Genomic DNA, 27,947 nt, shown 5'->3' with positions numbered 1-27,947 from the left:
AAAAAATGGCTAACTTAAACGCAAATGGTCATCTGCTTTATATAATTGATTATTTTGACTCAAAGTACCTTAATGAAGACGTACTTGCTTCCCTACAAAGTACAGTAGAAAACTCAACACCAATCTTATTTAAAGTTTGTCTTTATAAGCTATTCCTATTTTTAACTGCAAATATTGACATATTTTTACCATATATTTGTAATGACTTATTTATAGCTTTTAGTGCTATAAAATACTGCCATAAACAACAAGGAAGAGGGTTAGCATAGTATGTGAATTCAATAAGGAATCTCTTTAAACTATTAATGCTACCAGTGAATTGATATGAAGTATTTTTGTTTTACTCTTCCTTTTGTCTCATTTTTGGAGAGATGTAATTAAGTAAAAGACAAAAACTTGAACCAGGAGTAAAAGGAAAAAAAGAAAAGTGCAGAGATAATTGATTAACTGGGTAATTATTATTACTTTTAATTAGTAATTGGGTGAAAACATTGAAATTTTTGTTGAAAATTTTAACATTTAAATGCAGTTTTACTAATGATATTTTTACTAAAAATGTCTGTCTGTAATAATAGCGTTAAGTATTTTTATGTGGTGAGTCATTATTTCATGTTACAGATCTAAAACCTATATTTTAAAATATGTCAATGTAAGAATTAAACCAATTTATTAATAAGTGTTTGTTGTAATCCTATTGTATGCAGGCATTATGGTTGGTGCTGAGTAATATTGCCCTCTGGCATAAGTACATAAATTAAAAAACAATCATACAAATGATTCTGCTATTACAAGTGTAATAAGTGCTATTAAGGAAAAGAATAGGTACTTTGAGAAAATGTATCAAGTTACATAATAAGTCTGGAGATCAAGGAAAGATGGCATAGTGCAAATGATTTAGTCTGTGAATTCTATTTCAATGAAAATGTACATTCTGAAAATGTAGTAAAATAAACTGGAATTCACATTGGGAATTTAAATTTATTCATAAAGTTGTAAGAAAAATATCTTACATGTTTTTTCAAATCTTCAATTAATAATAATTTATTAGGAACATAATGATTAGCTTAATATTATTTAAGGAGATTTTTTTAAGTAAACAAAATAAATATAAATTTAATGTTTTATGTTATTATTTATATAACAAAAATTATTACTGTAAAAATCTCCCCTTGCTATATATTGTGCGATATGTGTTATCCTTGGTTATAAACTATTATTTATTTGTCTTATTTGCCATCATGTCTGATACATAATATGTTTTTGGCTGTGTACATCTACATAGATAAATTATATTGTATATTGAAATCATGAAACAATGCAATGTTTAACTAACAAATATTTTAAAATCTCAAAACATAAAATTTTAAATAGCTGTTTTAAATATTTTAATTGGTTTATTCTTACATGTATTATATATACTTTTTATCACTTATGCCCCCTAATTGAATATAAACCATGTGTGCAATAGTGGGAAATCAATTTAATTAGAGTGTCTTAATGTCACAGTTTAGAATGTTTATAGATTTTTCTGTTTTGGCAATTGTGTATTTTCCTGTATACTAGGAAAATTGGTCCTGGAATTTCAAACCCTGAATGTCATAAGTAAGTATGCAATATGCTAAAGCAGTAAAAGCAATGTTAAATTTTAGTGTTTTATAAATATTTGTTTCTAAAAGGAAAGTAGGTTATGTAAAGAATATTTTTAATTCTTGAAACTTGGGAGTGATAAAATGGAATGAAAGTAATGGAATATCAGGTAGGGGGCTGACTACATTTCAACATGTTTATATGAGTCTGAGCTTTACAGCAGTCATGTTTGGAGCCATTTATTTTATATTCAAGTACATCTATGATGTTAATAATCTATTAATTATAATCATTATAATACATAATTTTTACATGCTAAAATCTAAGAGATCATCTTCCATGAAATGGCAGAGATTCCTTACCAAAGGATTATTGTGGTAAACTTGTGGCATTAGAAAAATTTTGTAAGGTCTTGAACACAACCCTGAGGTGGATGGAAAGTCAGTTATGTATCAATAACAATTGCTGTCTTATGAAAGTCTATGCAACAATAATTTATAGTACCTGGGAATTTTGCCATTTTGCCTTTTCTGGGATGTATACTAACAATACAAATAACACTTAAAATGTTTGTTTTAAATGTAAGACCATAGAACTGAAGGACTAAATGGCAAGACATAGACTAGAAAATGAGTTAACAAGTATTTGGATAAATTTTAAGTATTATGACTAGTCTCTGCTTTTTTTTAAAGAAAAATCTTAACATTTCTGAACTAGGATGTCTTGAGAGGATTATCAGCAAAAGGAGTGATTTGCTTTCAGTATCTCTGACTTAACTGATGGCAGTATAGATGAAGATTCCTGGGAAGTATAGTGATACTTATCATATTAATTTCTTTGGTGTGAGAATAAAGTATAAAAATTCTACATAAAATTTTAAGCCCCAGGCTTTATGAATAATGTTTAGAATAAATCACTTAATGTCTTCTTCCTGCAGAATATGGATTAGATTTTGTTTGGGCCTTAAAGTTAACAAAATATTTTTGATATAAATCAAGGATACATGAGTGTGGATAATCTGTTACTTATTTTTTCAATGAACAATCTGATTCCAGACAAGAATATTGTGGCTTTTAATAATTTAATACTATTAAACATTGAAAACAGCTTTAAACTATTGAATTTTATAATTTTTACTTTGTGAGTTTATTTATTTTTATAGTAATGTATATGAGAAAAGAGCATATTCATATAAAATAGTTTTGTCTTATATTTTGCTTACCACACAAAAAAGTGGTGGGAATGCTATCTTAAATTAGGAATTCATCAAGCTTAATGAATGTTTTGGAAGTGATACAATTTCAAAGATTCTTCAAAACTAGTATTGGAAATACTAATTTTAAACTTAAATAGTTCAGAATCTACTTGAAGACATAATTTTAAATGATTTCTGATATGTTTGATGATTAATTCTATTCATAAAATGATTATTAGCCTTGATTTGTTATTTACTAAGTGTAAGCTACGTTATATATAGGAAAATCTTGAACTGACTTAGCTAACCTTATAGTAATTACTCTGAACCCATGACAGTGCTCATACCTTGCTGTATCTTATGTGGAAAATAAGTCTATGGTTTTTGTAAAAGTGAGGGCAATGCAACACTTTGCTGGTATACTGTATGTTTACACAACATTTTGAAAATTGAAAATATTCAAAGTACCAAATTATTTTTACTACTTACTATAACATCTTGATGTGTACATAAGCCCCTAGTTTTAGCATTATACAATTTACTTAATGTATTGACCTTTAATTTTTTTTCTGACTGGACATTTCCATATCATATTCTTTATGGAATTTATAATTATGGTATAGGTAGGGATTTTTTATTTAGTTTTATTTTTGGAATTATGTTTTATAAAATTTATGTTAAGGAAAAGTAAATATTCAGTGAAGTATTTTGTTAGTGATTTTATAGTGTAAAATTTCTTTCTTGAGTATTTTGTTATTTTGTACTTTTGTTTCCTTTTATTCTTGAAGATTTTAAATTTCTTAAAAGTAGAAACTATTTTAGTCTAAAGTAGCATTCTAAATCAGTATGCTTATTAGATGTTAGTTTAATCCGTCTAATCTGGAAAAATAAATCGGGGTTGTGTTTTTGATGATTATTAGCATCTTTATAATTTTTGATTATTTATGAATTATTGTGGAATGAGTGTATTTTATTCCTGATGGGAAAAAAGTTATGCAACATAACTTAAATTAAATTAAATAACGTATCAACTGATAGAATTTTGGAATTAAATACTATTAACACCTTCATTCTTTGATAACAAGCATGTTTTCTTAATGATAAAGTGAAATTTTATGATTTATGAACTTAGTTGCCCATTTTAAGGTAATTCAGTTTCCTCTGATCATACAGATAAGTTTATAAGGCCAAGCCTGTTCTTCAGTAACCATCCTTTTTATAATAAATAGCATTCTATATTTTGGAAATAAATTATTTTAAATTCCCTCAGTATATATTCTGTTTTTTTTTCCTGTACTTAAAATTGCATTACATTTCAGATTTCAAAGATAGAATCAGAGAAAAACAGCACAGCACAAAATAAGAAAGAAGACATTTAAAAGATAACCTTTTTATATAAGTTTTTAAAAATAGGAAAATATTTTAAAAGATTACACCTTGCTTAATAGGTAGAAATTATTGCAAATATTCAGTAATTTTATGGGGGTTGACAAAATTTTGGGAAATAATTAGTTTAGAAATAATTAGTTCAAATCATTTGAATTGAGGAATTTTTCAAAAAGGTTTTGCCATTTATAGTGGAGAAGTTTTAGTTTGTCATCTATAAACTTGGTAAATATTTTATTTTTATAATTTAGATCTATCCTGACCTTTGTATTACTGAGGCCCTCCTACTAAGGAGATATTTATTTAGGCTTCTTTTTTTTATTTCAGCTTATTATGGGGGTACAAAAGTTCAGGTTATGTATATTGCCCATGCCCCTCCCATCTCCCCGAGTCAGAGCTTCAAGCGGGTCCATTCCCCAGACAGTGTGCATCGCACTCATCATGTAGGTATACACCCATCCCCTCTGCCCACCCCCCTCCTCAGTCCGAAACCCAGTTGGTGTTATTCCCAAATGTGCACTTAGGTGATGATCAGGGAAACCAATTTGCTGGTGAGTACATGTGGTGCTTATTTTTCCATTCTTGGGATACTTCACTTAATATAATGGATTCCAACTCTCTCCAGGAGAACAAAAGAGATTCTATATCACCGTTATTTCTTATAGCTGAGTAATACTCCATGGTATACATATACTACATTTTACTAATCCACTCATGTATTGATGGGCACTTGGGTTGTTTCCACATCTTTGCAATTATGAATTGTGTTGCTATAAACATTCGGGTGCAGGTGTCTCTTTATCTCTCCTTCCCCCAAAGGAAACATTCTAAGACTCTGTGACCTTTAACAAGCTCACATACTGTGGTTAGCTTTTAATTATATGTAAGTTCTAATATACACTTAAAATCTTCAGGCTTCTGTTTCATTGTGTCAGGGACCTTGTTAATATAATGCTTATAGCATAATATATAAGACATATATTACTCAAATACAATTAAATCTGATAACAGAGCCAAGTGTAAACCTGTTGTAAGTGGTGATAAGTGTAGCCATTCAACAAAGTTTCAAATAGATATCATACACCCTTGGTGAAAACTGCATATCTGGATAAACAAGCCCCATGTGTTTGCCTTTTTTAATAAAGTTGATTACAAATGATCATTTCTATTTGAACTTGAGATGTGCATTCAGTTGAAATATAATAGTAGTTAAAACATTACATTAGCAAGGGAAGAATTTGGGAATTTTTGCACAAAATTTTACATAAAAGCTGACATATTCATTCTCATGAACTTTTTACCAAATATGCTAAATGCAAATTATTTTATACACACGCACATACATATGTAGTGAACAATAATGACGTTTCAGTCAATGCTGGTTGCATATACAACAGTGGTCCCATAAGGTAATACAATATTTTTACTGTACCTTTTCTATGTTTAGATATGTTTAGATGCACAAATACTTAACTGTTCTGTGATATTAGTAGTTGGCTACAGTATTCAGTACAGTAACATGCTGTACAGATCTGTAGCCTAGGAGCAATAGGCTATACCACATAGCCTAGATGTATAATAGGCTATACCATCTAGGTTTGTGTAAGTATATTATGATTATCACATAGCAATGAAACTGCCTAGTGATGTGTTTCTCAGACCATATCCCTGTTGCTAAGAGATACGTGATTGTATATCTTCAATAGATTTTCTTTTTAATATAAAGACTGAAGTATAGACAGCTTCAGTGCGTGTGTGTGTGTGTATAGTATTATTTTACTTGATTAAAAATGCATCCTTTTTATAGTTTGCAACTTGACGGTACCTTAAATTTTAAAATATTTGTTAAAAAATAATTCACCGTAAGTGATGAAATGGTACTTATGGGTTTATTCATTATAGTTTATAAATGTCTTTTATTTCAGTGTAATTTATAAAAATATTTTGTATGATGGAATGAACAAAAGCATGCTGTGCTTTTTTTTCTTTTTCTTTTTTTTCTTGCAAAGTGTTTATATTTTCTAAGTCGTTTTAAAATAAGATATAGCCATAACTGTGACAGTACTGGCCACTTAAGAAAGAGTATAGTTTCACAATCCTTAATCACTCTTAAGTCGCTATTGATTAAACGAAGAGTCTGGTTTACTGGTTATAGAAGAGTCTGGTAACTAGTCATTGGTTACATGAAAGAGAAAGTTCTCACTAGAACCCTTCATTAATAGCACTAAAAGGTAGAATATTTGACTGTGGCATAGAAGTGATTAAAGGAAAGGTAGAAGGATGGGAATAGTGAATGGGATACTCTCAGATTCTTTCAGGGTTCACTGAAGTCTACTATTATGATACTATGTGCAAAATAAGAATAGCATATAACCATTGACATTAAGATATGGCTGCTTAAATGAGATAGTTGATTGTAAGTTTCTCTTTAAAATGAGACTTTTAATGCAAATAGTACATAATAAAACTAACCACAAGAAAGCCAAAAAATAAGTTTTAAATACATTTGATATAACTGCAGTTATACATTGAGATTTTGTGATTTTCATGAATATTCTACTGCTAATAAAAGTTATGTGTTTTTATATAAGCTTCATTTGACCTATTTATTAATATATCATATTCACATAAACAATGGAAAAATGACAATTGACATTTTAGTAGTGAGATAACTATCAAAATATTTCATTTTTATCCCTTTATGGATAATATGTTTTGTTTCATTTTCTAAAGTTTTTTTATAAAGTATTGATTCTAAAATAGGTGTTACCATATTCCTTGTAAAAATAAAAGCATTGATGAATTATTTGACAGTTGTAGCATGTACCACTTTTTAAAAATATGTCTAATTAAATACTATGTAGTAAAATATCCAATTCAGGTGTCACCATGAAAGAACTTTTTGTTTCTTCTTTGTTTGACTTTTTATATCACATGTTTTTATTGGGTCATATAGCATCTAGTAGAAAGAAAATTGACCAGGTAATCAGGAGACCTCTGTTCTATTTCTGGGTCTGTCACTGAACTTGTTTTGTGACATTGGGTAAGTCACTTGAACTCTATGTGCCACAATTATTCACTAAAATAAATGAATGAATGAGTTGAGAAGAATTTTTAATGTTTTGAATCCATATAATATGAAGACCATTGCATCAATGCCATATAAAATAATCCAAGATGTAGAAAAATACAAGGCAAAGAAAGAAGCTTCATTTATTTATATAGTTGTTTTTGTTTTCTGCAAAAATGTAAAATTTTCTTAGAGATGGAATATATGTAAACAATTATTTCAGCCAATTCATATCAATTTCATTTTAACATGGTGAGGAAACTATTTCAGTAAAATGGTAAATGTGTATCTAGGAAATTTTATATGTAAAAAATAATGCAAGACATGATGAAATTCAGCATTAATCTATATTATTAATATATCTCTGATTTTCCTTCCTTATCCTCTTTGAGAAGTTGATAGATTGAGGATGTAAAAGAAAATATGAGATGTGTCATTTTAATGTATATTAGTACATTTCAGGTGGATATGAAGAATTTTGCTAGTGGACAATCCTGTTAGCAGTCTGGTTTACAATTTAATTGTGATGAGATTTAATGTCTGATTTTGAATAGGTGAAAAATGTGCTCATATAAATAAAAATGACATTAAGTTTCAAAATTTTGTGTCATTCCTTTTCCATTTATCTATAATTCATGCTAAGATTTTTGTTTTTTCTAAGAAAAAATGTTTTCGTTGTCTTAGCACTTTTTTTCTAATGGAAAGTTTTCATTTTCTCCCTCTTCATATAAAGAGATAAATTTGTTATAGGAAATAATTCTCTCAAGAGCTATAATTTCAATGTATTGATATTCCAAGTATATTTTCATATAATATGCTTTTCTATAACTCACTAAAAAACCATGATACAACTACTGCAGAACTGATTGTGATATTTAAGAATTTTGTTGGTATCTAATTTAAAGCTAAGTGGGTACTTAAAGTAGATGATTTTGGTTATGGTCATGTGTGTCACTCATACTAACACTAACTCACTAGTATCTTTGGAAGAAATGTTTTCTTAAAATACTGAGTTTAGCAGATATTTTCCGGCTTTTAAATTACTATATAAAATGTCATTTGAACTTATCTACTAGCACTGAGGAAAGAAGTATTTCCAAAACATGTGCCATATCTATTATAGTAGATGTTTGATTTGGGTGGATACATTTTAATAAAAATTTTGATGGTCTATATGTGGTATTTGTAAGAATCTATTGAATAAATAGTCATTATAAGGGAATGTGATCAAAGAAAATTGTCTACATTGGTTAATTTGAATTTTTAATATTTAAATAAAGCCATGTATTTTAGCTACTCTTCTTGTAATGGGTTGTATTGTATTTAGTACTCCATAATATTTTTATGATAATATTTTGCTATACTGAAGTAATTCAATGATTGGCCTGATGGTCATATTTTATTTTCGTGTGCTCACTGGTTAATGGGCAAAGCATAAGAAGCATAGAAATCAGTTTGAACTATTTCTATTGCTCTTTTGATAACTCAATTAAATTCTTTTCTCCAGATAATTAAAAATTCCAAAGCATTTTTACAGATTTTAAATTGACTCACTAATGTCTTGAACCATGTGGTCATACAAGTAACATTGATATTACTAATGGTATCTTTCTTCAGCATCAGTGTTTAGGATTGGCTGTGTATAAATAATAGTAAACTTTTGAATCCTCTTTATTTCTACACTAACTTTGTTTTTATAATTCTGCTAAGCTATAGTAGCTAATCAACTTGTCATCAGTTTTTGTGTATTCCTTTTTATGGTGTGCATTTGATTATATCTTCCCTATGACTGTACACAGGATTCTTTCTCAAAATGACTTGAGGCCCTTTCCTTCACTGTCACCTTTTAACCTTTTGAGTACATCCACTCACACCCATCTCCTTTGTCTATGTCTGTCCATTACACGATGTGATCACAGAAGAAGCGGACTCCACAAGGAGAAGATATGCAGGTCTGTCTCTTCTACTGCTTTTCTTTGTTATGATTTCATTTATCTAACTTGTCCTAGAAATTTTTACCATTTTTTACTCATTTTATAATTTTTCACTCCTCTCTGATATAACAAAATGCTAAATCTTACAAGCATTTTTTAGATATTTATATATTTAACTTTTAATATCAATTGCTCCAATTAGATGGCTATAATGAAAATGATTACTTTTTATGTAATATGTATATATGTGTAAGTTTTCCATAACTGGATAACTAACTGAAAATTTTATATATATAATAGCTAGAGTAACAAATTAATCATAATTTGTTTTCAAACTTATTTTAGACTTAAAACTGTTTTCAGGTGTTTTTTTAAACATAATTCCAAAAGTATTTTTATTTCTAACACAAGTTCAGCAATGTTCTAGACTGTGGAGAATACCAAAGACCTAATCCATACCCTAAAGAAGCTATCAATATCCCTGAGAAGTTAAAAGATGTGTATAACATACTATGTTTAGATGATTCTAACAATATATTCTACACAGCTATAAAGAGAAATAAAATTTCTTTCAACTAGATGGTCAGAAAAGACTTCACAGCTAAGGTAACACTAGAGCTGAAACTTGAGCATTCATTCAACACACATTTATTAAACACGTGGTATTGTTCTAGGTGCTGGAAATAACTGAGCACACCAAATAGCTCCCTATCCTTGTGGAGTTTTTCTAGTGTGAGTCTAACAAATAAATGCAAGAATTAATTACAGGCACTGTAAGAGATAATTCTATTTATACAAATAGAATACAGTGGAATCAGAAAAGATGGTGTGATCATTTTCTCCTGGGAAGGACAAATATTAGTTCAAGAAAGACTTCATAGAACAGTTGTATTAAATATTATTAATAAAAGCTAGAAAAATCTTGGCTTCTTGTATAGAGAGTATTTCAGGTAGAGGAAGCAATATGGCCAATGGCATCAAGTTTAAGCAAAAGTAGGCAGAGACTGTATTTATGAAGATTGTATTGGTTATTGAAGCATGTAAAACAACAGAGTAACTAGGTCAGAAACTTGTTTCTAGAAAGATTACTTTGGAAGCTATGTGAAAGATGGACTGGAGTGATATAAGAAGGAAGATCATTTATGAAGATAGTGTAATGGTAAGTTAAACGATAATGGTCTGAATTAAGGTATCAATAGAGGCAATCAATACATGATAAGTTATTTAAAGATGTAGAATCTATAAGTCTTTGTCACCAATTAAATATTATTGATTCAGGAAGAGAAGGGATAAGATAATCTTAGGTGACTGAAATGTTTGGATAGATGGTGGTGCATTTTATCAGGATAAGGAACATAGGTTGTACAAGTGTTAAGGGAAATGACAGAGTTCATTTTGGGAATGGGTTGAGTTTAAGCTTCCTTTGAAATATTCAAGTATAAATAACTAATAGAGGTGATTGGATATATGCGTCTGGACTCAGGAGAAAAGTCTGTGCAGGAGTCATAGACCCCTAATAGAGTATCAGCATTCAAGTGATGCCATTGGAATGAATGGAATTGCCAGTAGCATACGAGGAATAAAAAGAGAGCCAAGAATCAAATTTGGGGGATCACCAACATTTATTTACATTTAAGGAGTAGATGAAGGAACAAAAGCTAGAAAACTAAGTTGAAAAGAATTATTTAAAGACAGTAGGATATCCATGAAAGAAGAGAATTCAAGAAGAGTGCATTTAATAAAAGAATATAGTCAACAGAGACAAATTCCATAGAATAACAAATATGTTGTTAAATGATAAAACTATTCAATAATGATCTTTGCCTGATTGGTTTCAGGGAAGTTGTTGGGAGTGAAAGACAAATTGAGGAGAAGGGAAAGGAGATTGAAAAGAAAAAAAATAAAGGTAGTGAATGTTAATTAGGCTTCTTGATGGCTTGGGGAATTTATAAAATTAAAAGTAGCTGCCATGGGATGAGACAAGGAGCTCACCAAAGATATCTAGAAAAATGGTTATAGTTTAGCTAAGTGAAAACCCTAAATCTGTGATGGTATTGGTTCTCTAAGATTGTGTGATTGGCTCATTACCACACTTAAGATGCAATTGTCTGGATCCAAGGTTGGAAATATGTGGGCTGGTACAGTAGAAAAGAGAATAATGATGTTGAGGGTGGCTGACAAGGAAAGTGGTTGAAGTAGTGTTCAAATGGATTGGAGAGGATATTAGTCCTATTAAATTGTGTTGTCATGTTAAATCATGCAGAATTTTCAATGAACTGGAAGAGAAAGTGTTCAATGAGACAACTGGAATTTGTGGTGATAACTAAGGCAATGGAGGCAAATTGATATTAGTATGAGATATAGATTTCATGGTGTTTAGAATTTTCAGATGTTGGACAATTCCAAAGAAATACAGTGTTTTGTCCTGGGAATGGGTTTCCAAGATTGGAGCAGGGATTACAGTTTGGGAATACAAGGAAAGCAACAAACTTTGATGCTAGAATTTTTATATAGCTATTGAAGTTATTGAGGGCCTAAGCTTGATTAAAAATGAAGAAAATTGCCTGGGATGTAGGTGATAGCAGCTAGGAAGAATAATAATATGAACATAAAAGAAGTAGATTTTACATGAAATTAGAAAAGTACACATGTGGAAGCAGCAATGCACACCTAGAAGAATACTGATACCTCTTCTGGACTTCTGTAGTACTACATAAAGTATAAGATTTTAAACAGCTTCCCCTCAGAATATTTCTGAGTAACATAGTATTCTTGTTGAAGGATCAACATTCCGTTTATGGTAAGAGAGGAAATGAACACTCTCTGATGAGGCTGAGGATATATTTCATTTTAAATAAAAGGAATAGGTTTTCAGAGCCCACAGTGGAAAAGATTAGGATATCTCTAAGCAATGCAGGAAGAATTAGAGAAAGAAGCTCGGGGTCAGTAGGGTTGACAGTACAGGATGGAAAATGTTAAGAAAAGAATGATCACTGGGAAACGAAGGAATGAACCTTGTATTTTGGTAGTGGCAAAACAATGACAAAAATAAGGAATTTCAACTTAGAGGGGGAAGAAAATTCAGAGGTGCAACTTAAAGTTTCAGCAAAGGAATCTTCGTGATATCTGTAAAGGCAGAGGAAAAAGACTTGATTGAGGAAGTCTGAAGATTCTGAAGAGGAGAGGATTGATAATGGAAGCAAGTTTTCTTATAAAAAAAAATCTAGGTATCTAGGACATGTGGAATGTATAAATTTATGGAGAAAAGAGAATGTTTTATTGTCTTCAAATATTAAGTTTTAAAGTACTTTGCATTGTTAACATAATTTGAGGTCTTTCTTAGCATAAACTTTTAAAACTGCAATTATAGCTATAGATCCATAACACCTCCTTTCCTCCTGGTGTGAGGAACCTGAAGTCTGAGGTTTCTGAATTTCTGTTACAGACCCCTAATACTCTGGGTGGGGCCATGGTCTGTATTAACCAGCATTGTTGGATTCCACAAACTCACCTAAGCCTAGAGAGAAATGAAGACTAAGACATTCTGTTCGAAAGAAGAAAGAGTAAAGAAAGAATAATAGAGAAAGTAATAAGAAAATGTTCAGAGAAAAAGGAATTCATTTTAGAAAAGAAAGCAGTAAATTTTGTGATAAACAATTCAGAATGAAATTCACTGTTTTAATAAAAGTAAGCTAAAGTTAAGGCTTTTCAAAAACTGTAGTACTTGACCAATAAAAGGTAATTATCTTTATTAGCCCGTCATTCACATCTCTAATGAATATGCAACTTGATTATTTTTCTTTATCAATACCACCTATTAATACTTCAACCTAAAATAGGAAGAATAATTTCATAAGTCTAATCATTCCCTAACACAATGTATGTTTTATGTTTTAAGCTACAATTACATAGGACCTTTAATTGTATTACTAGGTCAGAGTACAGTGACTGCAACATCATTCTGCACAATAAATGGAGGAATGGAGTTGATTACACATTTTGAAGCAGCAAAAATCATTGATTAGCACTTGGAAATCATAATCAAGTTTCTCTTAAATTACGAGTAGCATGTTTTATTAGAGTGTATTGCACTTTTTCTTCTTACTCTTATGAAATTTCATATGACAATTTAATTTTTTTAGATAATTGTTAAACAAGTCTAATTCAAAAGAGATTTTAAAAATACTATTTGGAAAGTTACATAAAACAACACCTACCCATCATAATTCTAAATTCAAGTTCCAACTGCACAAATTTTCAGAATTACTTCCAGTCCTGGTCATGAGTGTCTGACAATCTTAATGTTTGTATAATATATCAATTTTATTCATAAGGAGATAAAAGACATTTTTATTGGCCAGAGTTATCACCAGTTCCTCATATCAATTACTATTATATTGTGATATGATTATGTTATGTTAGTAAGTTAGTAAATTATCATTATAGTTGGTTCTATGCTACCTCAAGAGTTTTAGAAAACATGTAAAACATTACTACTTCAGACCAACCATTGGTCTGCCAGATACTAATGCTAATTTGAAAAGTTGAACAATTCAAGTTGAAAGGATTTTAAATACTTCATAATAAGAATACAATTGGGAATAAGTAACATTTTTGTGTTGTAATACTTATAAAATAATTACTTTCTTTTGGGGTTAGCTAAGGGAAGTTTTTCAAAATTAATACAATTACAGTATTTTTGTTTGTTTTAGTTCTCTGATTATTCTGAAGGTCACCCATTGATATGTATTTGAACTGCTATAACAAAATATCATAGGCTGAATGACTTATAAACAACAAAAATTTCTTTCAGTTCTGGAGACTGGGAAGCCTTAAGACCAAGGCACAGGCAGATTTTGTATCTGGGGGCTTGCTTTGTAGTTCATGGACAGCCCTCTCTTCCCTGTGTCCTCATATGGCAGAGGAGCAATGTGTTTCTCCTGGGCCTCTTTTTCAGGGCACTAATCCCACAGAGCCCTCATGACCTAATCATCTCCCAAAGGCTCATCTCCTAATATCCTCATCTTGGTGGTTAAGATTTCAACATAATAAATTTGGGGCAGGTACACATTCAAACCATAGCATGCATCATTTCAAATTTGCACTTCAATTCTTGTCAAATTTGATTGGCATATATGACATGTTTTTTATGCTATGTGTTTTTATATGACGTTTTGTTATACTCATGTTATGTCCTGAAAGGTAAAGAGAAGTAACATTCATTGTAGGGATAATTTAACATATGGTATATATGTTCACATATAAATGTACATATAAGCTGTTTTTGAAATTTTCCAAAATCTTAATTAATGTATTCAATCGTATTACACATTCTATCCATTTTAAAGATAGTCTGTCCATTGATTACATCCTGTATTTGATGAACTCAGTATTATTGATGTAAGTCTAAGACAGGGATACTCAAAGCTGGCTCAGTCATGAAAACCATAACCCAGGTACCTTGAAATCTTACTAGAAAATGCAAATCACTCAGTTTATAAGGAGGCATGAAGTGTAAACTCTATATTCTATACTGTGCTAGATATATTAGATGCTAGTTTATAGGAATATTTTATGCAGGTTTAAGCTGACATATTAAGTAATATTATGATACATTTAACCAAAAAAACTCAAAATATGTATATGTACATATATTAAAACATAACACATCTTATATGATGATTCCTATTGTTAAAGTAGAGTAATTAAGCATATAAATGTTCAACTAAAAGAAAGAGAGTTAAGAAAATTCTTGGAACTTGAAAGAGTAAGAATACCCAAACATGGAATAAATAATTATGGCATAAATAGCTATTCATTTATAGAGTAAATAACTAATTTTAAATGGGGGTTTGGAATGCATTGTTTTGTAGTTCTTTATGGATATAAAGTTGAATCTGCATTGGAAAATGAATCCTGAACTTAAAATGTTACTGTTAAATTTTTAATATATTACTCATGCATTCCTGATACTGTAACATTCAATTTTACCTAGGCCTATAGACTACCCCTATGTACTCTCTGTCCTAAAAGTTTCAGCTACTAGGGAAAATATTTGTTCCTGTAAGGAATCTGAGAAGTAGTTTAAGAACGCAGACTCTGGAACTAAACTGCCTCATCAGCTCCACTTATTTGCTCTGTCATGTTGTGAAAGTTGCTTTCTGTGCCTCAGATCCTTTTTCTGTAAAACGAGGATAATAATATTACCTCAAAGGGTTAATTTGAAGGTTATATTAGCTAATATATAATATGCAAAACACCTAAAAACTGTCTAGTACAGAGTGAGCACTATATAAGTGAAGCCATTATTTTATTATTTTATGAAAATACATTAAAACAATTTTTATTTTGAATTAACTGTATTGAAGTCCGTGCATTTTGATGTGTAGGCGTTCTTTCTATGATTTAGATGATTTAGAGTTTTTTATGTTATATGCATTAGAAATATACTAATTTGTGGCTGCCAGTTTAGGAGATAACTATCATACAAGCCGATGCATCAAGACTACACCTGTATTCTTGAGGTTTATAATTTTTGAGGCAAAAGAGTTGGGTTGTGTTAGAAAGAGCATTGAAATCAGATTGGTGTAAATTTTTTTTTTATTTAAGGATATTATGGGGGTACAAACATTTTGGTTACATGTTATGACTTTGCCACATCCAAATCCTGATTTGAGGCGTGCCCTTCCCCCCTCCCCCCACTACAACGCTCACCACGTCCATTAGTTGTGAGTTTACCCACTCCAACCCCCAAAGATTACTACTGTGTGAGCACCTTAGTGTTGATTAGTCAGTGCCAATTTGATAGCGAGTATATGTGGTGCCTATTCTTCCATTCTTGTAATACCTCACTTCAGAGGATGGGCTCAAGCTCTATCCAGGAAAATATAAAAGGTGCTAGATCACTTTCATTTTTTATAATTGAGTATATCCCATTGTATACCTATGCTATATTTTATTAATGCATTCATGGATTGACAGGCACTTGGGTTGTTTCCATATCCTTGCTACAGTGAATTGTGCTGCCATAAACATTTTCCTTTGGCAAGAAGTGAAGACAACAGGTCAGAGACAACTTAACAGACTGGTGTAAATTTTAATCCAGGTTCTGCTTAGAAACATGACTTTAGGCTGGTTGTGTAACACTTCTCATTAATGTCACTGAACTCCAGCTGGAGTAAGGGTTAATTATATTTTAATGAAAGCATAAAAGATCATTTCTGAGAAAAAAGAAAGCCTTCCTAAAAATAAAAGCAATTAAATAAATTTAAAAAGAGAGAGAGCCCTGACTACAATTTGGCAGTATAAACATTAGAATAACAAAATCATCATGGATAAATTAAAAGGCATGCAGCAAACTGGGAATACTTTTGCTGCAACTTAGACAAGGTATTAAAAACCTTAATACCTGAATAACTTTTTAAATAAATGGTATATTCTGTAAAACTCTAGGAGAAAAATAGACAAAAGATACCAAAAGCTATGTACAGATATTTCCCTAAACAAGAAATACAGTGGTAAGTAAATATATGAAAAACATTTATTTCAATCATAACAAAATAAATGAATATTATTTTAAATGAGATACTATATTTCAGTTATTTAAAAAACCATGGTGACAGTGTGATAGTAGAGTAGCAGTATAATTTAGGATAGATAGCCTTTCTGTAAAGTACTTTCGCAAAATAAATCAAGAACCTTAAAAATGTTCACAGATTTTGACATGGTAGAAATAAAGATTCAAATAAAAAGGTATGTACAAAAAGTTCACTACATCATTATCTGTAGCAATAAAAAAGATATTACCATGAATGTTAAATAATGGGGCAATGGCTAAACAAGTTATTACTATACACATATTTTAAATGAAAACATTTATTGAGGCTGACACCTGAATCCTAGTGCTTTGAGAGGCCGAGGCAGGTGGATCTCTTGAGGGCGGGAGTTGGAGACCAGCCTGAGCAAGAGTGAGACCCTGTCTCTACAAAAAAAATGGAAAAATTAGCTGGGCATGGTGGCATGCACTGTAGTCCCAGCTGCTCAGGGGTTGCAGTGAGCTACGATGATGCCGTTGTACTGTAGCCCAGGATACAGAGTGAGACCTTGTCTCAAAAAAAATTCCCATACAAACTAGAAACACTTCTATTTCTTTTGAGATTTGAAAGAAATTGAAAGTAGTATCTGTAAAGAACTTATTACAAAGTTTTATCCATAGTAGATAATCATAGAACAGTAGGTATTAATTATCATCACTTAACAAATATACTTAGTCTTATGATTTATGTTTGTTATTAGCTAAAGCAGGGTTTGCAATAGGATTTTGACTCTAAATTTAATACATCAGTAATCTGTAAACAATGAATTAGTAAGGACTTTGGATAATTCTCATTTCTGAGATTGTTTAAAACTAAAAAAGAAAATTTAAGAGTAGAACTGAGCATTGGACTGTCTTTATTGACCACTTAAGTTGTTCATCTGTAACATTAGAAGCAAATCTAATTACTTAATTTTAATTTAAAAAAAATACTTCCTTTTAAGAACAATAAAAAAGTAATGTTTTATTCTCTGTTGCCCTATTTAGAGGCATGTTGGTATAGCAGTAAAGTATAAAATTTGAAGGCCTGTGTGATCTCAGACAAGTTTCTTGATTTTTCCCAGTCCCAGTTTTCTCTTTGCTAAAAAGGAGGATTGAAGGTTGATAATTTGCATGTACGTGCACAAGTGTGCATACTTTTAATCAATAGAAGAATAAAAATAAATGACTAGCCAAAATGAAAAATTCTTCATTTCAAAAGCAAGCAAATAAATGTCAAAAAGGAAAACTGTGGGCTACCGTTTTTCTCATTTAGAATTGAAGGGTTATGTGAAAGATTAGAGAAATTTTCATTTCTAGACACATAGAAGTGTCTAGCAGGTAGCCAAAAATATATTATTAATACAAATCATGAATTTTTCAAACTATTCAAATTCTTTCTTTTAATATTTTCTAATGCCAAAATATACATTTATGTTCAGAATTATAGTCAATTATATATTTAATGTGTTAATAGTGAAAGTATGAGCTTTGTTAATATAGGAATAAAAATCCAATACAGAGACTATTAAAATCTCCTTATAAGCAAATAACCAGCAAATTTGACTATGCTAGACTCAAATTATTTCCCAGTTATCATATGGCACATTAACCTATGATATAATATAATTAGCCTACATAAAAGAAGTTATTTATCATTTCTGAAATTCTTATTTTGGTGCTCTAAAGGTATTTCACATTCTAAAAATTCATTTGTTCAACAAATATCTACTAAGTATATATTTATCAGACCTTATATTAAGTGCTAAAGACTTAACAGTGACAAAGACATACAAGATCTCACCCTTCATAGAAATTACATTCTTGAGAGGGGAAATAGTCCCTAAACAAGATAAGTTTAGATAGTTGTAAGTGATACGATTTAAAATTCTTGGCTGGGCGTGGTAGATCATGCCTGTATCCTAGCACTCTGGGAGGATGAGGCAGGAGGATTCCTTGAGGTTAGAAGTTTGAGACCAGCCTGAGCAAAAGCGAGACCCCATCTCTACCAAAGATAGAAAAAATTAGCTGGATGTGGTGGTGTAAGCGTGTAGTCCTAGCTGCTCAGGAGGCTGAGGCAGGAGAGTCACTTAAGCCTAGGACAGTGAGGTTGCAGTGAGCTATAATGATGTCACTGCACTCTGGCTGGGGAGACAGAGTGAAACTCTGTCTCAAAAAAAATTTTTTTCTTATGTAACCTAGTGGGATTTGGGTGGGAAAGGAGATATTTTAGATGGAATAATCCAGGAAGTCTTATCTGTGAAGGTGATATTTGAACTAAACCATAAGATTGAGAAGAAACTACCTATGTGAAGAAGCCAGAAGATACATATATAATTAAGACCAATAAGCAGAATATAAAGTAAGGGCAATTAAAGTTCAGAACAGGTGAATAATTTAATCTATGAAGTTTTTTGTGAAAAGTTATTTGTCAGTGAAAGATGAGAGTTTTAAAAACTTAAGTTTTGCAGGGAGATGAATGAATAAAGTGTAACACTGGGTGGTAGTTAATTTATGATTAAAATATATTTGTTAAATTGTTTGCATTGAAATAAAAGAGTATATGTGTAATAAGTCATTTGTAATCAAGTGTGGGATGTGAGAGTGAAGGTGAGAAAGCGAACTAATAATAAGAAGGGCAAAGCATAATGGAAAGCAAAATGATATTGAGTAAAATGAATTGGATTAATTGATTATGTGGCATAACTGATGAGGAGAATATAGTTTTAAACTATAGCTCATGGAAAGTATGAAGGAAGTTGACAGTACTGTTCAGAATAAAGGAGTGAGAATCAGAAGGAATCTCTAAAAAGATTAAAGAAAGACTATGATCTAGTCTGAAGTTGGGCTGATAGGGAAATAAGTTGAAACATTATTGAAAAACAAAAATTGGCCAAAGCAAAATGAGAAGCAGCTCAGAAACAAAGGGGGGAGAGTGTTGTAAGGAAAGGAAAATGCTGGAAAAAGAAAAGAATAACATAAAAGTTGACTGTGTAAGAGAGCAGGAGAAAGAGAGGGAGAGGGAGAGGAAGAAAGAAGAGTCATTTCATGACTAAATATTCAGATCATGAGTTTTGGAGAAAGACATCAGTCTCTACAACCTACTAGTTATATGACCTTTTTCAAATTTTCTAGTAAGTAAAATTGAGAAAAAAAATAAGTCCTAGAACATATAGTTGTGGTGAATAAGTAACATAAAAGCTCTTAGCACAATACCTGACATATACAAAGTATAATTATTGTTAAAAACTTAATTGTATAGAGACCAGTAATACTAAATTCTAGAACTCAAGATTTTTAACTATGTCATTTCTACAGCTTTGTTACATTTCATTTTCTGTGCCTCAAGCTAGTAAAATTTTAGTTAAAACATCACTGAAGAAAAAGAAAATGCTAGACGTAAGTGTGATCAGTGGTTACCTGGTCTAGTGGGGAAAGGATTGACAAGGGAGCAGCATCGGGGAACTTCTCAGAGTGAAAGGAATAATCTTTATCTTGATTGTGGTGAAGTTGCATGACTAAATACATTTTTCAAATGTCATAGAAATTGTTACCTAAGTTGTGTGAATTTTACTTTATGTAAATTATACCTCAATAAGTCTGACTTTAAAAATTATTGAAAATATACACAATTAAAATGGATTTTTATATATTACTCAAATAGTTCTAAATATATGTTAATAGGAAAATAATTTACTTAATCTAACACATCCCAAGCAATTAAGAGCCAAGATTCCCTCCCAAGATGGGATTTCGGTGGGGAATAGTAATGAATGGGGTGAGCCTATAGCTTCAGAACACAGAATGAAAAAGAAGAGAGGACAAGCTGGAAAACAAAGAAGGGACTTTGAATATAGAATAGTGGGCAAGATATTAAAGAAGGGAAAGAAAGGTATTTAGGGCTCTCAGACAGTTCCAAGAACAGGCAAGACAGTTAACCGAAAAAAAAAAAAAGATTCTGGATATTCTAGATATTTATTGGTAATGATTATAGGGAAAAGGACAGATATGAAATGTAATTTTAAATTGTTTTGGGCAAGCTGAGTTTTATGTCCTGTTGGGGTGTCCACTTGGAGATGGCTAGGAGACAACTGGAAATGTGAGTCTTAGAGCTTACAGGAAAGGTAGGATCTGAAGGTCAGAACCTTCAGAATAGAAATGACAGGTCAAACTACGAATTAGGTAAAAATCATTCAGGGGTAGAATGAAAAGAGAAAGCTAATAAGACTTTAGGAAAATGCGTACATTTGAAAAATGGGCTGAGAAAGTAGTCTGATAAAGAATGAACTAAAAAGAAAGTCAGAAAAGTACAGGGCCAAACAGTTGAAGGAGAAAATAGCAAGAATAGTGTAATAATTTTATCAAATGTTGCAGTGAGGTCCAGTAGAATGGTGCTAAAGAGGGATCACTCTATTTGGCAAATAAGATTTTTCTAGTAAACTTTGAGAGATGTGTTGCGGTATCACGTCAGCTACAGTATTCAATGATGAGGTTTTTCCTTAAGTAAAATCACCATTAAATAAGAGAGCTCCAAGGGCAGGGAGTTCTTAATAAATGAACCAGGAGTAACCAAACAACATGTTGCGTTTGACTCGATATATAACCTCACTTGAAAGAACCCAAATGCTCGAGTCATGTAAAAGCTCATTGTTTTTATACTAAATACAATAGGTTCCACTTAAAAAACTTGCAATAGTGATGAATAATTGATGGTCAAGTTGTTAATTCCATATTTTTTAATTCCACAGATTTTACTCCTGGAAAATTCAGTATAAGATTTAGTTATGACAAGGGAATTGGGAGTGTTTTAGTTTAGAGTAAAGGAACAACAACCCAGTGATCAAAACCAATTTTTACTCTGCATTTTCTCAATCAAAGATTTCTTTGGGTTAATAAACTCTTTTAAAATTCAGTCAACATTTTGGATAAGTAAGTCACCTTACTATAGATTGTTTTAATCCATAATTGAAGTTATCATTCTATGTAGGTACTATTTTTATTTCTAGTTTACAGATTGAAAAATTGAGGTACGGATCAGTTAAATGACTTACCCAACCCATTTGAAGCTGGAATTTAAACTAAAACAATCTGGTTTTGTGCCAGAACCCATGTCGTTAACCATCGGAAATGGAAACTTTACTATGACAAGATGAAGGATGTAAAAGTGTTAACGCCAAGGAGGAGGACCTTGTGCAGAGAATATTAAGGCAGAACAATACTAGAGGGCTGAGAAGAGGAGAACAAGAAGAGGGGAATTCAGAAAGGGAGATTTAATGGAGACCAACTCCATTAAACTCTAGTTTGCAATTATATTTAGGATCCTCAATGTAACTAGTATTGGCATAGTGGCATTTGAAAGGTTAAAATTCAGTCCAGTTTCTAGTTTAAGCTAGTCTATTCTGATGTCTCTTTATCTAATCCTCATCATTTTTGCTCTGAGAATGACCCTATCTAACTTTTATTCCTCTTTATTCTCAGTATTGAACAGGAACGTTTTATGAGATTTCTCTACGTGTGGAACATTTAGAATACATTCCTTTGAATTCTGAGGGAATGTTATACTACATGACATTAGTTACTCTGTGGGGTCATTCTTGTACCCTTGACCAATAACAGTCATCAGCAGCATCTTTGGAAAAAGAAAGACAATTTGTTGTTGAAGCATGAGTGCTATTTAAAATCCATATATCTATTTCCTTTTCTCATTGAAAATAATTATTTCAACTTAATGGTAATCCTACTTTGATTAAAAATGTTAATATCTAAAAAAATTTAAAATAAAAATGTTAATATTAAATATCACTGTAAAATATTTATTTAGATGACATGGATAAAATGATATAATTAAAATTTGTTTCTTTTAATTATACTATTGCTACATAAACTTTACTTATTTTATCTCAATTCATAACCCAAGTATATAATTATTTTCTAGGATGATCACCATGCATATAGGGAGGAAATTACTATTACAAATCCTTTCTTATTTATTCTTGCATTGGAAGCTTATACCACATTTGTAATATATAATCATAATTTAATTTATTTTAGTAATGTTTCCTTAATTTAAGTATCAAAAATTTTATTTCTCTCTACAAGTTTTCTCAGTTTAATTTTCCAGGCACAGTTTAATCCCTTTATTTGACATGCCTGTTGTTTGCAACACAATATTAGCCTAAAGGAAATTTAAATATCCTACAACAGCATTGAAAATATAAAGTGAAATAGCATATCTAAAACTGATTTATTTTCCATTTAGTAATTTTGTCCTATTTATTTCACTCCTCTCTATGTATAGGAATCCCTTTATGATTCTGCTCTTCTTGAAGGAGGAACAAAACTAGGTTCATTATTTCACACTTTCATTATGGTTTTGGGGACATGATCACATGTGTTTGGATCCTTTTAAGAATATACATATTATAATAGGGTTCTACTGTGAATTATTTCTCATTCTTCATCTGCCTATTTGTCTGCCTGACTTGGAAGGTGAAAGATATCTTTACTACTCTCAAAAATATTTTATATTATCATTTTAATGCCATAGTTAATATACTGTAAATTCAGTTTATAAGTAAGGTCTCACAGGAGTCTTAGAAATGCTGAAATGAAAAGTATAGATTAATCAGTATAAACAACAGCAAATACCACAAGAATTGAATTCAAGGGGAGTTACTGTGTTTAGGTTTTTATTTTTATTTTTTTTATTTATTTTATTTTATTTTATTTTTTTTTTATTTCAGCTCATCATGGGGGTACATAAGTTCAGGTCATACACATTGTCCCTGTCCCGCCCATCCCCCCGAGTCAGAGTCCCAAGCGCGTCCGCTCCCACTCTCCAGACAGTGCGCCTGGCACTCGCCATGTATTCATACCTCGATCCCCTCCCCCCCCCCACCTCCCCGGGTCTGCACCCTCAAGCATGACCATTCCCCAGAGGGTGCGCAACGCACTCGTCATGTAGGCATACACCCATCCCCTCCCCCCACCCCCCCATCCCAGTCTGATATCCAATTGGTATCCTTCCCTGATGTACATTTAGGTGATGATCAGGGAAACCAGTTTTCTGGTGAGTACATGTGATGCTTGTTTTTCCATTCTTTGGATACTTCACTTAGTATAATGGGTTCCAGCTCTCTCCAGGAGAACCAAAGAGATGTCGTATCATCGTTATTTCTTATAGCTGAGTAGTACTCCATGGTATACATATACCACAGTTTACTAATGCATTCGTGGATTGATGGGCACTTGGGTTGTTTCCACATCTTTGCGATTGTGAATTGTGCTGCTATAAACATTTGGGTACAGGTGTCTTTGTTAAAGAATGACTTTTGTTCTTCTGGGTATATGCCCAATAATGGAATTGCTGGATCAAATGGTAGGTCTACTTGAATCTGTTTAAGGTATCTCCATATTGCTTTCCATAGGGGTTGCACTAGTTTGCATTCCCACCAGCAGTGTATGAGTGTTCCTGTCTCTCCGCATCCACGCCAACACGTGTTGTTTTGGGATTTTTTGATAAAGGCCATTCTCACCGGAGTTAAGTGGTATCTCATTGTGGTTTTGATTTGCATTTCCCTGATGATTAGGGATGTTGAGCATTTTTTGATACGTTTTTTGGCCATTCTTATGTCTTCTTTTGAAAAATTTCTATTCATGTCCTTTGCCCATTTTTTTGATAGGATTGTTTGATTTTTTCTTGCTGATTTTCCTGAGTTCTAAATAGATTCTTGTTATCAGTCTTTTATCTGATGTGTAGTATGCGAAAATTTTTTCCCATTCTGTAGGCTGTCTGTTTATTTTCGTGACTGTTTCTTTGGCTGTGCAGAAGCTTTTTAATTTAATCAGGTCCCATTCGTTTATTTTTGTTGTTGCTGCGATTGCCTTAGGGGTTTTCTTCATAAATTCTTTGCCTAGACCAACGTCTGTGAGAGTCTTTCCTACATTTTCTTCTAGAATTCTAATCGTTTCCCATTTAAGGTTTAAATCTGTTATCCACCGTGATTTGATTTTTGTGAGAGGTGAAATCTGTGGGTCCTGTTTCAGTCTTCTACATGTGGCTATCCAGTTTTCCCAGCACCATTTATTGAATAGGGACTCTTGTCCCCAGAGTATGTTTTTGTCTATTTTGTCAAAGATTAGATGATTATATGAGGATGGTTTTATATTTGGGTTTTCTGTTCTGTTCCACTGGTCTGTGTCCCTGCCCTTGTGCCAATACCAAGCAGTTTTAAGCACCACAGCTTTGTAGTATAGTTTGAAGTCTGGCAAATCAATACCTCCCATTTTGTTTTTATTGCTTAAGATTGCTTTTGCTATACGGGGTCTTCTCTGTTTCCATACAAAGTGTATAATTATTTTTTCTAAATCTGTGAAAAATGATGTTGGTAATTTAATAGGAATTGCATTGAATCTATAGATTACTTTGGGTAGTATAGACATTTTAACGATGTTAATTCTTCCAATCCATGAGCATGGTATGGATTTCCACTTATTTACGTGTTCTGCAATTTCCTTCCTTAGCGTTTCATAGTTCTCTTTATAGAGGTCCTTTACCTCTTTAGTTAAATATATTCCTAGATATTTTATTTTCTTTGTTGCTATTTTGAAAGGTATTGAGTCCTTAATTTGGTTCTCCAATTGAATGGTATTGGCATATATGAATGCCTCTGATTTGTGTGTATTGACTTTGTAACCTGAGACATTACTGAATTCGTTAATTAATTCCAGGAGTCTCTTGGTTGAGTCCTTGGGGTTTTCGAGATACAACATCATATCATCAGCGAAGAGTGAGAGTTTGATCTCTTCTGTCCCTATTTGGACACCTTTGATTCTGCTCTCTTGTCTGATAGCTCTCGCAAGGACTTCCAATACAATGTTGAAAAGTAATGGGGACAGTGGGCAGCCTTGTCTGGTTCCAGTTCTGAGTGGGAATGCTTTCAATTTTTCCCCATTCAGTATGATGTTGGCTGTGGGTTTGTCATATATGGCTTGTATTATTTTTAGGTAGGTCCCATTTATGCCTATGTTGTTAAGTGTTTTTATCATAAAAGGGTGTTGAATTTTGTCAAATGCTTTTTCTGCATCTATTGAGAGGATCATATGGTCTTTATTTTTGCTTCTATTTATGTGGTTAATTACATTTATAGATTTTCGTATGTCTCACAGGAGTCTTAGAAATGCTGAAATGAAAAGTATAGATTAATCAGTATAAACAACAGCAAATACCACAAGAATTGAATTCAAGGGGAGTTACTGTGTTTAGGTTTTTATTTTTAGTTTCATAACTTAGGGCAAACATTTTGATAATCACTATTATCATTTCATTTTCTGTACAAGGCTAATTTTTGTAGGTTGCTTAAAATTCTTTGGATAGGAAAACAATCTACAGACTTTAATTAAACACACTTTCCTGAGCAAAATGTCTGACTAATTATAAATTTCAAAAGCTCATTATGTGTTTGATGCCACAACAATTTTTAAATAAGAATTTAAAGTATTAATAATAAGGCTAAATAAAAGTTGAGTTGCAGAGATTTCAATTTTAATATCATGTGAGCACTTAGATAAGTGATCATAGCACAAGGAATATTCACTACATGACTTTCTGGTGTACGTAAGAAAGATCGTATGGATCTCCTTTCCAGCATGGGCCTGATCTTTGTTTTTATATTATGGGTATTATTACTTTTGTGTCATTTTTAAATTAACACTGTCAACAATTCTAAGTGTGTTTAAACTCTATTTCTAAGTAAACATAAATGTAAAGATGCATTTTTAAATTTCCTTATTAAGTTCCTTTCAACTTTCCACACAATCTTGTGATATGCATTATAGTGGATGCAATTGTAATATAACTTATGTATACATTAATTATGTCCCAGTTGTGGAATACAGTGGTATTGATAATTATGTCATGTCAAAACACAATAAGATGGGGATAAGACATTTATATAGGGTAATGATATTGCTACTCTGTGAATTATATTTCTCTCAATGTAGGTATTTAGCCATAAGGTAAAAGGTAGAATATTCTGAAGTGCATAACACAAATGGGGAATAGTTTACTAATCCAGTGAAATTGACTCATGTTTATATCTTTTATCAATGGTTATTGTACTTTTTCTTCAAAGCAATTTTTATAATAACCATTATGTTCCTTCTCTGAGGGACATCCATTTTAAAATTTAGTTTACCCTCTAAAATATATCTTGTTTTTCAGACATACAGGAATTGTGACTAACAAGTTAAAAATAACTGCTATTAGAAAGTAATTTTCTCTTAAACACTTCACTGTACATCAGGAAAAAAGTGTATATAGTGAAACAATTGCATTTTAGCCTAACAGATCCTTCTAGATTAGATCACCCTTATGATTCTTTTTCCTGAGCAAAGTTCCAGGTTTAATGAACTTTTTAATGTAGTCCATGTCTCTGTGTAACTGTCTGTGTCTCTCCCAGGCTCTAGCTCATGTTTTCTCTCTCCCTCCCTCTTTCCTTGTTTCTCTCCTTCCTTCACTTCTTCCTTTATTCCATTCCTCTCTGCTTCTGTACACACACACACACACAAATACACACACACACACACTGTTTGTAAAGGGAACTTTAATGAATGCAATACCAGTGCAAACAGATTAAAAGTTTCTAGAGCACTTTACATTATCTATATTTATGAAATAGGTATGATAATATAAAACAACAAACACTTAAACATCATTTGACTTCAAAATCAGCCAGTGAAGGGATTATATATCAGATGGAATCATAAAGAGTATCTGAGCCTCAGTAACATAGCAAGACCTCGTCTGTACAAAAAATACGAAAATTAGCCAGGTGCTATATAGCATGTGCCTGTAGTCTCAGCTACTGGGAAGGCTGAGGCAGGAGGATTGCTTGAACCCAAGGGTTGGAGGTTGCAATGAGTTATGATGCTGCCAGTGCACTCTAGCCCAGGCAACAGAGTGATACCCTATCTCAAAAAAAAAAAAAAAAAAGTATCTGGTTAACTATTTATTTTACAGATGAAGAATTTTGTGCCCAGAAAAGCAAAATGACATATTTATAGTTGAGGGCTTTTGAAGCCAAGACTTGAACCCAAGTCTTGTCTCTTCTTATCTTTTAAAAAAGTGCTCTTTTTAAAGATTTTATTTAATCTTATCATAGGAGATTTTCTTTAATTGTATCATAAATATCCCCATCACCC

The 27,947-nt window shown here is 31.6% G+C and overlaps 1 protein-coding gene across 37 annotated transcripts in view; it reads left to right on the top strand.

Annotated features, from left to right (window-relative positions):
- Positions 1-27,947, top strand: part of RIMS2 (regulating synaptic membrane exocytosis 2) — a 637,809-nt gene that overhangs the window by 445,021 nt on the left and 164,841 nt on the right. For 9 of the 37 annotated variants that reach the window (XM_045561860.1, XM_045561866.1, XM_045561868.1 and 6 more), the window contains one exon: positions 9,158-9,190. The exons of 25 other annotated variants lie outside the window; for them this stretch is intronic. In XM_045561860.1, the coding sequence (XP_045417816.1) occupies positions 9,158-9,190 (33 nt within the window). Of the gene's footprint in view, positions 1-9,148; positions 9,191-27,947 lie in introns of all 37 variants that reach the window. 3 more of the 37 variants (XM_045561864.1, XM_045561875.1, XM_045561876.1) reach the window with 2 other exon arrangements.

The sequence above is a fragment of the Lemur catta genome, chromosome 9, assembly GCF_020740605.2.
Source record: "Lemur catta isolate mLemCat1 chromosome 9, mLemCat1.pri, whole genome shotgun sequence".
Taxonomy (NCBI): domain Eukaryota; kingdom Metazoa; phylum Chordata; class Mammalia; order Primates; family Lemuridae; genus Lemur; species Lemur catta.
The sequence above is the reverse complement of the archived record's forward strand: the minus strand, read 5'-3'. Positions and strand labels throughout refer to the sequence as shown.